General features: G+C 44.1%; 1 protein-coding gene across 1 annotated transcript in view; it reads right to left on the bottom strand.

Moving 5' to 3' along the window:
* The window catches only part of LOC134460724 (poly(rC)-binding protein 3-like), a 100,436-nt gene that overhangs the window by 29,479 nt on the left and 56,771 nt on the right, over positions 1–14,186 (bottom strand). Inside the window, exon 7 of the mRNA XM_063213230.1 lies at positions 10,079–10,153. Within this exon, the coding sequence (XP_063069300.1) occupies positions 10,079–10,153 (75 nt within the window). The remainder of the gene's footprint in view (positions 1–10,078; positions 10,154–14,186) is intronic.

Raw genomic sequence — 14,186 nt, 5'->3', positions numbered from 1 at the left:
ACGTCATGCCCAATACCTACATTTTGATTGGACAATCTGAGATGGTGGCAGGAAGTGAGTGGGAGAGAGAGATGGGGGAGGAGCAAGAAATGACGGTAACACTTTATTTTAGGGATACATCTATAAGCACTAATACATACAATGTTAATGCCTGCATAAGTAACTTGTAAGGCATGTACTAAGCAAACGTTAAGGCCTACTAGGTCCTTACTAAGGTTAAATTGGTAATAAATCCTTTATTGTGCATGAACAAGTAATTTGCGAATACATGCCTAACAAATGTTTGATTTTGTTTTGTACATGCCTTACGAGTTACTTATACAGGCACATTGTATGTATTGGTGCCAGTAGATGTGTCCCTAAAATAAAGTGTTACCGAAATGACCTTGGCCCAGAATGGAACCCAGGTCCCAAACTTAGCAGTGCAGTGCCCTACCGATTGAGCCACAACAGGGCCGAATATCTGTTTTTTTTTTTCACAAACAGATTAGCCATTGCTCAGCAGACTTCTTGTCTATATGCATTGCTTCGTGCAATGTGGTGGATTGCTTTGCATTGCATTGTGATATACGTACACAGATAGACCTGCTTGTTTGCACAATAAAACTATGCAGTGTTATTCAACACCTACTCTAGGACCAAATACCATCTTGAAGATATTAAATTGACTGTCTAAGTGGCCCCCCGCCCCTTGTGTTTCCTTTTCTTTTTCTGTCTATTTTTGTATGTTGTTATTATTATTTTTGGATTGTCATATGCATTTTTACTGAGTATTATGCGCAATGGGTAGTCGAGGACTTCCAGGTCCATTTCCCAGGTCCATTCCCAGGGCCGTGTCTGTGGGGCCGGCCGAGTGTGTGTGTGTGAGCTGGAGGAGCTGTGTCAGTAAGGGCTGGACTGGGAGAGAAATAGGGACCAGGCACATTTGGCTTAAAGGGGCCCCTCACAATTAGCGGCGCAGAATTAACTCACTGGTCTGGTGGGCCCCGCGCCCTCGTGGGCCCCTATTTTCAGAGATGTTTAAAAAAGTGTGTGCAGGGCCCACCGGGAAACGAGGGTGCAGGGCCCACCGAGAAATGCCCAGTAAGCCAGATGGCCAGTCCAGCCCTGGTGTCAGTCTGAACATGGTGACTTGTGTCCTGACCTTGCCCAGCGGAGCAGCCGTCTGTCACCCACGGGAGTCGGGACATGGCGTCCAGTGCAGGGGGAGGCCATGGCAACATCACCCAATGGTGGTGGAGTGACAGATGTTTTTTATTTTTTTTTCCCCCTCATGTCATTTCAAGGGTGGAATTAAAACCCAATATGCATTTGAATATAAGTAAGAGTAAGAGTAACTTTATTAATTCCCAGGGGGAAATTAGGGGCAATGGCAACTGCCCAGGGGAGCACCCCAATATAAGCTTTTTATTGCTTTTTCGCTTGGAAATAATTATCAACAATTTGTGTCATTTTAAGATTTATTGTGATTAGTGGTTACTGTTTGTATTTGACTTAAAAAGTAGTGTAGCTGTGTGTCTTTTTTGTGTACATCTTCTTCTTCTTAAATAGCTTTTTATCCCAGAATAAGGTATTTTGCCTTCAGCTAGGATCTCTTTCCATGTTTTCTGGTTCTACCTAACCCAAATAATTTCATTACTTAAAATAACTATGTTGTGATTAAAAAAAAAAAATTCTGGAATTTGCCTCGGCTACATTTAAAACCAGTACAGCAAGTTAGAAGTAAGTGCAAATCAACACAAACAAACAGTGAGATTAGATGCCACCACCATCAACCTTCATCAGGTCTTCTCTGGAAGGAGATGCTCATGTATGAAAATAATTCATCGCCAGAGGCTGACCACACTTCACAGTTAGTGAAACCGAAAGCTATAAAAATAGTTATGGGGAAGGAGGGAAAAAACAACAACTGGATTCGGAGTCCATCCCCTCCAGTCATACCATAAAGAGTAATCCCTGAAGGCAACTTTCAGCAGCTACTAGTTAGGAGATTTTTTTCTTATTTATAAATGAAACACCAGCCAACAACATTAGCAAGCTTTAGGGTCAACGAGTTCAATGATATAGCTGAATTAATACACATCAGTGACTCATTAAAGAACACTACTTTAGGAATATTGTATATCAATGTGTTGTTTTACTTACAGCAACCCATTGCGTGTAGGCAGAAGTACTGTACCTGCTTTGATGCACTTAGAAAACTACTTCTGCCCTGCATTTATGAAATATTAAGCAATATAAATAAAACATACATTGTGTCCCAATGCTGTACTTTCTGTACAAGAAGAATGCAGAAGATGTTTGTGTCCCCAGTGTCATTCATAATACACAATGACATGCAGAAATATTCATTTTCCAAGAGAAAGTATTGAATATGAATATATACTTTTTGATTTTACAGAATGTTCTGCGATGTGACAGCATCATTTCTTTTATCTGTACTATTGGAACATTTGAATAGAACTTTATTTTGCAATGCATATCTATTTGGAGGTTTCTTAATCTGTTCTTAAAAAGTTGCGATATATGCTGAATTAGGACCCCAGGAAGACTCGCGAACTGCTATGGCACAAGTTAATGGGGATCCTTTAATAAAAATAAATAAATAAGATGGGACATTCAGGTTGATGTGCTGGAGTTACTGCAGTACATAATTCCTGGGACTCTGAGCAGGCTTCATCAGAGCTTTGACACAACCAACTAGTTGTAAACCCAGACGAAGGCATCATCCAGCCACAGCATTACAAAATATTGTAATGGGTGAACTGTGCTTGACTTCTACAAAGGTTACAGTAGCATCAGCCTTGGGTAATTAGTTTGAAGCCAGAGGCGATTCTAGCATCTAATTTTTAGGATTGCTCTAGCCTGATCATCATTGACTTGGTCTGACCAAGAGCATAACGGTTTACATATCCCAAATGGCTTGGTTGACCCTCCTCCCTTGGTTTGCTACTGGTTGTTTGCTTCCTGACAAAGTGGGAGGAGTTCACGATTTTCCGGGAGATCAGAAACGATATTTACATTGCTCTTGGCCTGACTAGTGCTGACAGTAGCTGACAGTATAGTTCCTGGCATGAACAACAACTGTTCCATGCCTATTTCAGATGCGAGATTTTGTTAAAATAGCCTTCAATTCTAAAGAAGAGCCAATCCAATGTAGTACTATCAACAAAAAATGAAATTACCTAATCTGACCTAATGGTAGTATTCAAACAATGCATTATTTTATACCAGGGTGTAAGGGTGCTGAGTGCGGGGGTGCCCAGATAATTAACAGTGGTGCCGCAGCTACTTGACAGCTTGACCATCGGCTCCACCCCTTATAGGTCTACCACCCATGAGTAAAGGATCTAGTATCGATATTAAATGCATTTTCACACCGCCACTGTTATGAATGGCCTGTTACTGAAATTGATGATGAGCACAACGTCCACCTGGCAGAATGACTGCAGAGGCTACAGAGAAATACATTACACAAAACAGATACTGTGTTGAATAGTTGTACCATGCATTCTGAGCTTTTCACGAATTGCCTTGTGTCCGACAAGACCTTGTCCTGTCTTGCACTTTGATGTCAGTCTATAAATGTCAGTGCTGTGCATGTCTATGTTCTTCATGGTATAGAGAGAGAAACGTAATTTCAATTTCCTTGTATGTCCTGTGTATATGAAGAAACTTACAATAAAAGCTGACTTGACTTGACTTGAACTCTGGATGCCATGGATTTACAGAACATTATTTTTGTGCATAATAGTATTATCAGTCTAACATATTTTGTTCATGTGCACGATGCAGCGATGCGGCCTGTACATGCACATGTATATTTGAATTACATTCGTGTATTATCATCCACGAGGAAGTGTTGTGCAAAAGTGTTGGTTCGGTTGCATCACCCCAGTTGACTGCAGTGTCAGTGTGTCGCTGGCGAGAGCTGTAGAGAGCTGAGAGTGGGAGATGGGCTGTGACAGATGAAAGTGCTTCTCTCCTAAAACCCCTCACAAGCTCTCACAATTACACTCGCGTCATGTCTTTCACTCAACACAACACAACACAGCAGGGCAGGCACAGGCACAGCTCCAGTCAACTCTCTCTCTCTCTCTCTCTCTCTCTCTCTCTCTCTCTCTCTCTCTCTCTCTCTCTCTCTCTCTCTCTCTCTCTCTCTCTCTCTCTCTCTCTCTCTCTCTCTCTCTCACACTCATCCCAGGATGTGGGAATAGGCTCTGACTTGTTGTTAAACTCTGTAAGGCTCACTAATGAGTTTTTACTAAATGAGACAGTGAAACTAACTAAAGCCAACGAAAGAGAAAAGAAATGCAATAAAATCCAGTAAAAGACCCGCTATGTAACGATTTAAAATGTCATGATTTACAATGAAGTCATAATTCATATTTTAACATGTTGGTTTAGCTGAATGCATAATACATTTTGCAATGTTATTTCAACGCGTAGAAATGAACCCTTTCCTAATTCATTCTACTCTATAAGGGTTGAATTAATTCAAAATGTGCTACAGTATGTATATGATTAGTCATACTGGATAGGATCTAACAAACAGTGTTAGCCTACATACTGCAATATGTCCTGCATTACATTACATTATATTACACTTAGCTGACGCTTTTATGCAAAGCGAATTACAGTCATGTAAAGGGTATTGCTTACAGTCCCTGGAGCAATGTGGGGTTAGGTGCCTTGCTGAATTGGGCACCACAGCCATGGATGGAAGTGTAAGGAGTGGTTAGGGTGGGATTCAAACTTGCAACCCTTTTGATCCTATGACCACTTCCCTAACCACCAGGTAACAGGTGCTGAGTAGCACACTAGGAAACAAGCGCTCCACGCACACAGAAAAGAAATCCAATGAAATACCTACTTACTCTAACACATAATGTCAACGTCATGATTTTAAATATTTTGCAGAAAAAACACGACGAGTGGTATTAGATAAGGATCTAACCAGCTCGAGGTAGGCTACAGGATAGTGCAGTGGAAGTCATACTGATTAGCACGCTAGGAATGCAATTAGTACAAAGACTTTGAGAGCACTGAGCCCCCTCTGGCTCAGAGGCAGCTCAGCAGACCCACCGTAGTAATAATAAAAAGACACAGATGAAAAACATCCAGAGATTTCAAGTCCTGAATCGGGTGGGTGAATAGCAATACCTAACATGGTGTCTGTTGATGTTCTGTCATGGTTACTTTGATACATTGGGTGTTTACAGAGAAGAAGTGCATGTTCACTTTTTGAAGATTAGTTAAACCAGAGCCTATCCTCAAACCTGACATATAATCCCTTTGGTGAAGATTTGTACAGTACATTATTCAAAATGTCCTACGTGTGTGTGTAGAAGAGAACAGAGGCAAGCTTTGCTTTCCATCTTGTGGGATTTTACCTTCCCACTCGCTACTAGACCCTGTCAGGCACAGTCTCAGCTGTCATCAGGCCTGATGTGTGGTGAAGGCAATACTGCTCTACAGGGCCGCCGACAGCTTTTGCCAGGCCCGGGACAATATCAACTAAAAGGCTCCCCGACCCAATGCATATAATGTAATAAGGACCCAATGCTGGGCCCCCTTTTTCCCTGGGCCCTAGACAACTGACCCCCCACCCCACCCAACCCCTGTCGGCTTCCCTGCTGCTCTGACAGACACCACCGCCATATTGTAGGCCTATATATACACACACACACAATGCGCCAAACTAGGCAAAGAAATAACAAAATGCAACCAAGCAAGCGTCCAACATCGCTCCAAAACACAACAGCAGCACAAATGAAGCATGAAATGTAAAGTTTGTTCATCTTTCTTTCATTACAGCAGAAATGTACTTGTTTTGTTTTGTTTTTTTCAGGAAAAAAATATGCAGACGAGACACAACGACACACCATCATAAAAAAAAACACCCCAACAAAATTTGCGTACAATGAGGCCATTAAGCTGAATGCGGTTACAGTTAAGAAGCCCTCTATACAGTAATTTCCTGTGGTCTGTTGTGCATGTGGCACACAAGGTGCCTATGGGCATGTGGGCACGCTGCACCAAGGCCCTGGCAGAGTGGTGTATAGGTGGGCGGATGGCAAGGGAAAGGGGGAAGGGCAGAGGGATGGAGGGATGGAGGGATGGAGGAGGGGCATGAGCGAGGGAGGGAGGGAGAGGCCGACGGATGAACACTCAGATGTGAACAGCTCAAGTCAAAGCCCTTTTGTTTGTGGCACGCGTGTCTGTCCGCAGGGCTTCCTTCCTCCCTCCCCTCCCCTCCCTCTCGTTCATATCCCTTCATTCCTACCCTCCCTTTCCCTCCCTCCATTCTCATACTTCCCTTTCCCTCCCCTTCCCTTCCCTTTACTCTCTTCCTTTGCATCCATTCCTTCCTTTCCCTTTCTCTTCTTCCCTTCTCTTCCCCTTCCTTCTCCCCCTCCCTCCGCTCCCATTCCCTGCCCCCACTGCGGCCTGACAGACGCCTCTAAATGTGTCAGCCCTGATCAGTCGCCCTCGCCCAGACCTCACCCCAAATTACAATCACAGACACCCAGTCACTCGAGTCGCGCCCCTCAACCACGCCGCCGGCAGATAAGGATAGAAAAGGGGGGAAACACCACCACACTACAGTGACCGCCATCGCAAGCGACTGGACTATGCTAGAATCTCTCTCTACTCTAGCTGTACTTCATGGCTTCATAACTAGCAGAGGTTTGCAGCAGCCCCTTGCTCCACCGCTGCACTCTACGTTCCTTTGATGGGCCACATCTGGCCCAGTGTCAGAGCCCCACAGCACGCAGTACTGTCAGAGCAGAGACACCTCTGGTGACCGTGTGGTAGTGTAGTGCATATGGCAGCCAACATGTTTGCTATGCCTGAAATGGTCCTTGTGCACTTCAGTGTTCATGTTTCAGTGCGTATGGCGTATTAATTACGCACTGAAACATAGTGCTCGAAATGCCCAAGTGCACCATCTGAGACAGAGTACTAGCGTAGAGCTGGCAAGAGGATGAGCTAGCTAGCACCGCCATGCTAACCTGGGCGAGGAAACGGATGTCGCCCGCATGAAGCTGTGCTCTGCACATGCATACGCTGGTGCCCTCCCACTCATGAGCCTTTCACGAGGGGGGCCCCCATCCCATCAGATCACATAACACCCCTGTCCCTGACAACATGTCTCCTCCATGTTCAGTCCACAGATGCATCCAGGTCAATGGAATGGTTACAGAAAGCGGCATGACTTCATCCTGTAATCACTACACCCCCTGCCTAGAATAAATGTTTGGGAAATCCATTGATTGTGTAAAAAAATCCGTGATCTCTTGTAACACAAAACTCCTTTGCTGATCTGAGAAGCTTTTAAAAATGTATAAATATATGTAAATACTGCACCTAATAGTTAATATCGAACTTTGATCCAATTCTAGCCGATATGCACTCAGTATTGATTAACAATTACTTTGACTTATGTCAAGAACTATTATTAATAATCCGTGGACTCTACTGAACTGCTCCAATTTCACTGATTGTTAGTGACAGACAATAAAAGCATGACGATAATTGTACTAACGACTGTTCAGACCACAGCGGATTTCTGTAGCAGCAACGATCCAATGGTTGACACCCCCTTCATGTCTAACTGTAACACCATTAGCAAGGTTAAAAATCACCACAGCTAACAAAAAAGACTAATAAAATCACACATGGTAACACCCAGAGTTAATACCATTTAAAGATAGCAATCTCTCAATGACATTATCGAGATAATCCTCACTAGGTCTATGGAAACATTACGTCAACTGCACACACACAAAAAATCAAATTATTTTAAACCCAGGCACTTAAACAGGGCATCTATTTCATTTTAGCTCCGGGAAATGGCATGACAAGGTCACAGGCATAAAATATATAAAGAAAATTGGTTCTTTTAAAATGGGTAATGTGACCAAATGCCAATGTCCCATCTCCTGAAAGTTGCCAATGCTACCATGCGGCGGGGTTCCTCTAAACTTGGAGATCATTCATGAAAATCTCCATACAGCTTGAGCGATCTCCTCATTGCAACCATGCTCCACATTCAGAATGTAATGCTGAGAGATCGGAAACGGATCTCAAACACCTACAATTTCAAACACCTACAATAGATTTTTAGAAATTAACAATTCAAAAATTGTGTTTACCTTTGTGAAGCTCCAAAACAAATGGGCACCGTTTTCGATGTTTGAAAAAAGATTGAATATTTGTTGAAAAAAAATGAATGCGAGAAAATTACTTGACGACTCCCCTTTCAGTCTGCCCAGACGCAGCACTCGCACCCCATTGGTCCAGTGTACAGTCACATGGGCACGGGACCGGAGCACATGACGTGTTGCGGAATACGCATCGATGAAAATCCCCTCAGAACAAATTTCGCTGCAGCAAAAAGCATCCTTCTGCTGCAACGGGCTAATGCCACTGCACTTCGTGTCAGTGGGCAGCGGGCGTTTATTTACCAAGACGGAAACATTGTCGCCACAACGTGTCAACCCCAACACGCCCCATGGGCATGAGAGGACACAAGCGCCACCATGGATGTAAGCATCTGAGCTCCTTGAATGGTTGACAGCCTTGCCGAATAGCCCCCACCCCAGAAAAAAAGTGTGGTCACTGATTTTTGACTGTCACCTACTGACATCGTTGAACAATCTGTATAATCTCAAATTATACAGAGAATCACCCACATATGAATTTCCCAGAGCAAGCATCATCTGTTAGACCCAAGCTCAGCGTATCGGACCCCCACACCCCTTTCACTTGTCCAACATACCAGCACAAAATGGCATGATAAAGAAAGGCATGGGTTGATTTAACAAATCAGGGCTTTGTTTTGACTGTGTTTGTTTTATCTGTGGGGGTGGGGTGGGTGTCTGGCACCCATCATACTGTGGTAATGCATCTAATCTCAAAGCGGTCAGTTGAAATCACAGTAGAGCATTCTAGAACACAAGTAGGACTATGAACAACCTGGGGGGTTAATCCAACCAGTGTTGAAACTGGAATTACAGTTAATCTGGACCTGGAGAAGCTAAACCACAACAACTTTCTCAGATTGATCCTGGAAAGAAACATCACAGGAGCGCAGGAGGATTAGCTTGTTTTGAACAGCAATGCAACCTCACCCAGAAAACCTTTCTCTCCTCATTCTCACCACTTTTGCAATACAATTCAACACTACTGAAAATTGACTTGCCTTGACCTACCTCTGAATTTGGGTCTAGCACCTCTGTCTGACAAAAAACAGCAACCCTTTTTTAAAAAAACAATGGCACTGACTGGCATTCAGAGTCAAGGTAAAATATGTTTTCCTCCGAAAGAACATTGAATACTGGGACAATCAGATAATATCAGGACAGGTGGTACAACACAACACACAACACCGTCGAGTGAGTTACCTCATCAAGCACATTACGTATATTGCATTACAACCAAAGCGACTTACAATCGAGGACGTAATCACATCACTGTCACATGGGCATACCTCGATATACCTTGAATACTGAAATTGTACTTTGGCTAACAGCAAACAAGACTTAGTAATAAGCATCAACATCAGAGCTTCTGGGCGTGCAGCAGCGTCATACAGTAAATAGAGCATCGTGTTCACATTCAATTAGATCAGGCTGTACACCACACACACATATGTGCAAGCAATCAGAATCAGGTCAGCGCTAATGTGTACCACATGCCGCCCGCTACGTGTTTCAACATTAGCAAAACAGAAGTGCAGCTTTGAACACCTAAGGCCAATAGCCCCAGTTATAAACCTCTTCATTTTCAGTTAAAACATTTCAGTTAAAAATTGAAAATATCGAAAATAGGTCATTTTGTTGACAAAAATCAACATAATAACACTGACTTGGGTGTCATTCAAAATAAGGATATTACTAAGGGCTAATAGGAAAAAACTAAAAGCAATATAGTAATAGAAATGTAACAAATACAGTAACTGCACACAATGGTGGCATGGTTACTAAAAAATGTTTTTTGCTTTGTACAGCAGTATAGTTACCCTACACTTCTCCGAGCGGTAATGTAAGTGTTACATGTAAGACAATCTTACCGGTTAGGGAGCGGGAGAGAGAAGCCGGCGGGATGTCCAGTGGCGGCGGTACAGTGGGCCCAAAGATGGAAGAGACTGGGCAGAGCGAGGGAAACAAGACAGAAGGCCAACTCCCATAAGTAAACTCCACCATCACCAACCCCCCAGCAAGGGAAGCAGCTTAGATGTGCATAATAGTGGTGCAGTGAGTGGTGGGGTGAGAAGGAGGGTGGAGGGATAGATAGATAGATAGATAGATAGATAGATAGATAGATAGATAGATAGATAGATAGATAGATAGATAGATAGATAGATAGATAGATAGATAGATAGATAGATAGATAGATAGATAGATAGATAGATAGATAGATAGATAGATAGATAGATAGATAGATAGATAGATAGATAGATAGATAGATAGATAGACAAGTGGGGACTGGGATGTGGTTGGAGTGTGGAGCAGGGTGAGGTGGGGTAGGCTGGAGTGGAGTGTGCTGTGAGAGATAGGGTGGAATCGATTGGGGGGGAGGGTGGATTGGTGTATGGGTGTATGGCAGTCTTGCCAGATGTATAATAATTATCGTACCATAGTTCAGTGTTTCTCAACCGGGGTGCTGGAGCACCCTGGGATGCTGCAGCCCCCCCTCAGGGTTGCCGCGGAAACATGGCTGATAAATACATTATGTAATATAATACATATTTGTCTAAATTAATAAAGTATTGCTTAGTCAGTGGAATCTTTCATCTACCATTTACTCACTATAAAGTAAATTTAGGTCGCCCCAGTAAGCTGCAACTTTGAACGTAGGTTGTGTGATGTCTCCAAATGTGTTACTTTTCTAAGCTTTTGTGGTATGCGATGCAATGCCATGTTACGGCTAGTCAGTTTGTGGTGCCTTGAAAATTTTCATGAATTGAGAGGGTGCCTCACCTAAAAAAAGGTTGTGAAACACTGCCATAGTTGACATAACGATCATTTCAGAGCTTTCATTAAGTTCATTCAGTTGCCTTGAAACAACCATTTGGCTCGTGTACTGTAGGGTAATTTCCTCTCAAAAGCCCCCTAAAATAATAATTTTGTGGTTTTGGTACGATAGTTCAACGTTTTCCATCTGGCAACAACACTGGGTGGAATCGAGGGTACTGGGGTGGAGTGGAGGTGGATTGGTGTATGTATGGGTGTCTGTCTGGGCGAGACTGTCTCATCTGTCCCCCACCCCTGAGGGCCATCCAGCCGGCTGACAAGCCTACTGGCCTGGAAGACTGTGATGGGCACAGCCATGGATGTAAGCTGGAAGCCAGACTCAAATCATTCAATTACTATGAGTGAGAATGGATGGACTCGTGGCATTATTGGATAATAGGGTTCCGCAGAGGACCCTGGGTGTGTGTGTGTGTGTGTGTGTGTGTGTGTGTGTGTGTGTGTGTGTGTGTGTGTGTGTGTGTGTGTGTGTGTGTGTGTGTGTGTGTGTGTGTGTGTGTGTGTGTGTGTGTGTGTGTGTGTGTGTGTGTGTGTGTGTGTGTGTGTTATGAGATTGAATGTGAGTGTAGTACGATGTGTGTATATGGGTACATGTAGTATCTTTTTTAGTGTATTTGTGCATATAATCTTCAGTGTGTGTGTGTGTGTGTGTGTGTGTGTGTGTGTGTGTGTGTGTGTGTGTGTGTGTGTGTGTGTGTGTGAGTGTGTGTGTGTGTGTGTGTGTGTGTGTGCACGCAAGTGTGTGTGTGTGTGTGTGTGTGTGCACGCAAGTGTGTGTGTGTGCACGAGTGTGTGTGTGCACGAGTGTGTGTGTGCACGAGTGTGTGTGTGTACGAGTGTGTGTGTGTACGAGTGTGTGTGTGTACGAGTGTGTGTGTGTGTGTGCGCGCGAGTATGTGTGTCTGGGTGAGTGTGTGTGCACGAGTGTGCATGATGAGTGTGTGACAGTGTGTGTGCAATCAGAGTGTACACTGGGTAAAGACCTCTGATTGGCAGCTTGTCTGCGCGCAGATAAAGCACTTCCTGGATCGATGGGCGCAGCTTTGTGTGCTAACGCTGTGCTCTGATTGAGCCACAGCACCGCTGGGTTTAATCAGGAGGCTCATTATTGACCGAGTAGACTAGAGCGGCCAGAGCGGCCAGAGTGGAGGGATGTCCTGTCAGGATGGGCTGCTTAGTCAGGACGGGCTGCTTAGTCAGGATGGGCTTCCATTAGGCCAGTGCTTCTCAACAAACCTGCTATTACCTCATTATAAGCCTTCCAATGCTAGCCTGTTTATCATGACTTTCAAATCTCTTCGAGACGTGATCTGATCAAGACATTAACAACTAACATTCTCAAACGGCATGGTTGACCCACCTCCGTTGGTTTGCTACAGTTCGAGGGCAAAAAATGCTGAGCCAAAGTTTAAACTCTAAACCAAACATTTTCTTAGTCCCAACCTCCCAATAGAACGTCTCTGCTAAAACCATGTCACTGCCTTGAACACGCCTCTACCCAGGACTGTTGGTGATGCTCAAAGTTGATTGCTTCGCGACAAACTGGGACGAGTTCCCCTGACAGGGGGAACTCGAAAGTACCTGAACAAACTCTTTAACTGAGCAAGTGTAGCAGAGTCGAAGGTATTGCGTCACTGCGAGGGCGGAGCCTGGGTATTCCAATGCCACCTTTACCTCATCACCAACGCCCCCTTTACCTCATCATGAGCCTCCCAACGCCCCCTTTACCTAGGGCTGGGCAATATGACGATATATATCGTTATCGTGATATAAAAGTGTATATCGTGCCCTTTCTCCTATATTGTTTATATCGTGATAGTAATTTTATCAATTTTATACAATTGAATATCATTTAATTACATTTCATGTTGTCACAATGCACACTATAAGTTAATGTAACTGTAAAAATAAGAATAAAAAGATCCATTTTAAAGAAAGGTTGTTTTGCGCCATGAAAAAATAAAGAGCAAATAAAGAGAATAACTGAAAATGTATGTAATTGTGCTATATCGTGATATATATCGTTATCGTGATATAAAGTAATACATATCATGATATTATTTTTTTTCCATATCGCCCAGCCCTACCTTTGTCTCAACATAAGCCTCACAACGCCCGCTTTATCTCATCATTAGGTCAGTGGTTCTCAACCATAGGCGTGCACAGATAGGGACGAGGTGGTGCTAAAGCTATTCTGGTAACAGCACATTTAAAGCGCTGTGTCTTAACGGGATAACCCCTTGGGGGGCGCTACCATAGTGCATTGTATGGCTTGGAAGCTCTCGTAGATTTTGCTATAATGACTTGGGTGTCATTCAAAATTAGGATATCACTGATGGCTAATGGGAAAAAGCTAAAAGCATAATTTTTCTATTGTACGACAGTATAGTTAGCCTACACACTTCTCCAAGGGGTACGTCAAGTGTTACGGCAATCTTACTGCTTAGGGAGCGGGGAAGAGAGAGGTGAATGCATTGTAATGGCTTGGTAGATAAGCTTGATGGGTAGGTCATATCGACACCAACAGGGTACATGGGCAAGGAGAAGGAGGCAGGGGGGCGGAGGGGAGGGGAACAAATTATTGACCGCCCGGAGTGGACAGAGTCCGGAGTGGAATGGACACGGCCAGCCTGGCAGACAGGCAGGTGGAGGCAAGCAGAGGCAAGCAGAGGGAGGGAGAGGGAGGGAGGGAGCAAGGAAAGGAGGGAGGGAGCGAGGGAAGAAAGGAGAGAGGGAGGGAGAGCAGGAGAGAGGGAGAGAGGGAGGGAGAGAGAGAGAGTGAGGGAGGGAGGAAAGGAGGGAGAGAGGAAGCGAGGAAAGGAGGAAAGGAGGGAGGGAGGGAGAGAGAGAGGGAGGGAGGGGCCGAGGGAGGGAGAGAGGAAGGGAGGGAAGGATGGAGGGAAGGGAACCAGCTCAATGCCTCCCTGTCAAGGCAGGACGGGCTACACAACGAAGATCTATACTACCCAGCATAATCCCTCTTGATCTCTCTATACTGTAGCTCTATAGGTTTGTGTATGTGCATGTGTGTGTGTGTATGTGCATGCGTACGTGCGTGTGTGCGTCTGTCTGTCTGTCTGTCTGTCTGTCTGTCTGTGCATATGTAAGGGGAAAAGTGTTTTGTATGTGTGGGTGTGTTCATGTTTT

This window comes from Engraulis encrasicolus, chromosome 13, assembly GCF_034702125.1.
Source record: "Engraulis encrasicolus isolate BLACKSEA-1 chromosome 13, IST_EnEncr_1.0, whole genome shotgun sequence".
Taxonomy (NCBI): domain Eukaryota; kingdom Metazoa; phylum Chordata; class Actinopteri; order Clupeiformes; family Engraulidae; genus Engraulis; species Engraulis encrasicolus.
The sequence above is the reverse complement of the archived record's forward strand: the minus strand, read 5'-3'. Positions and strand labels throughout refer to the sequence as shown.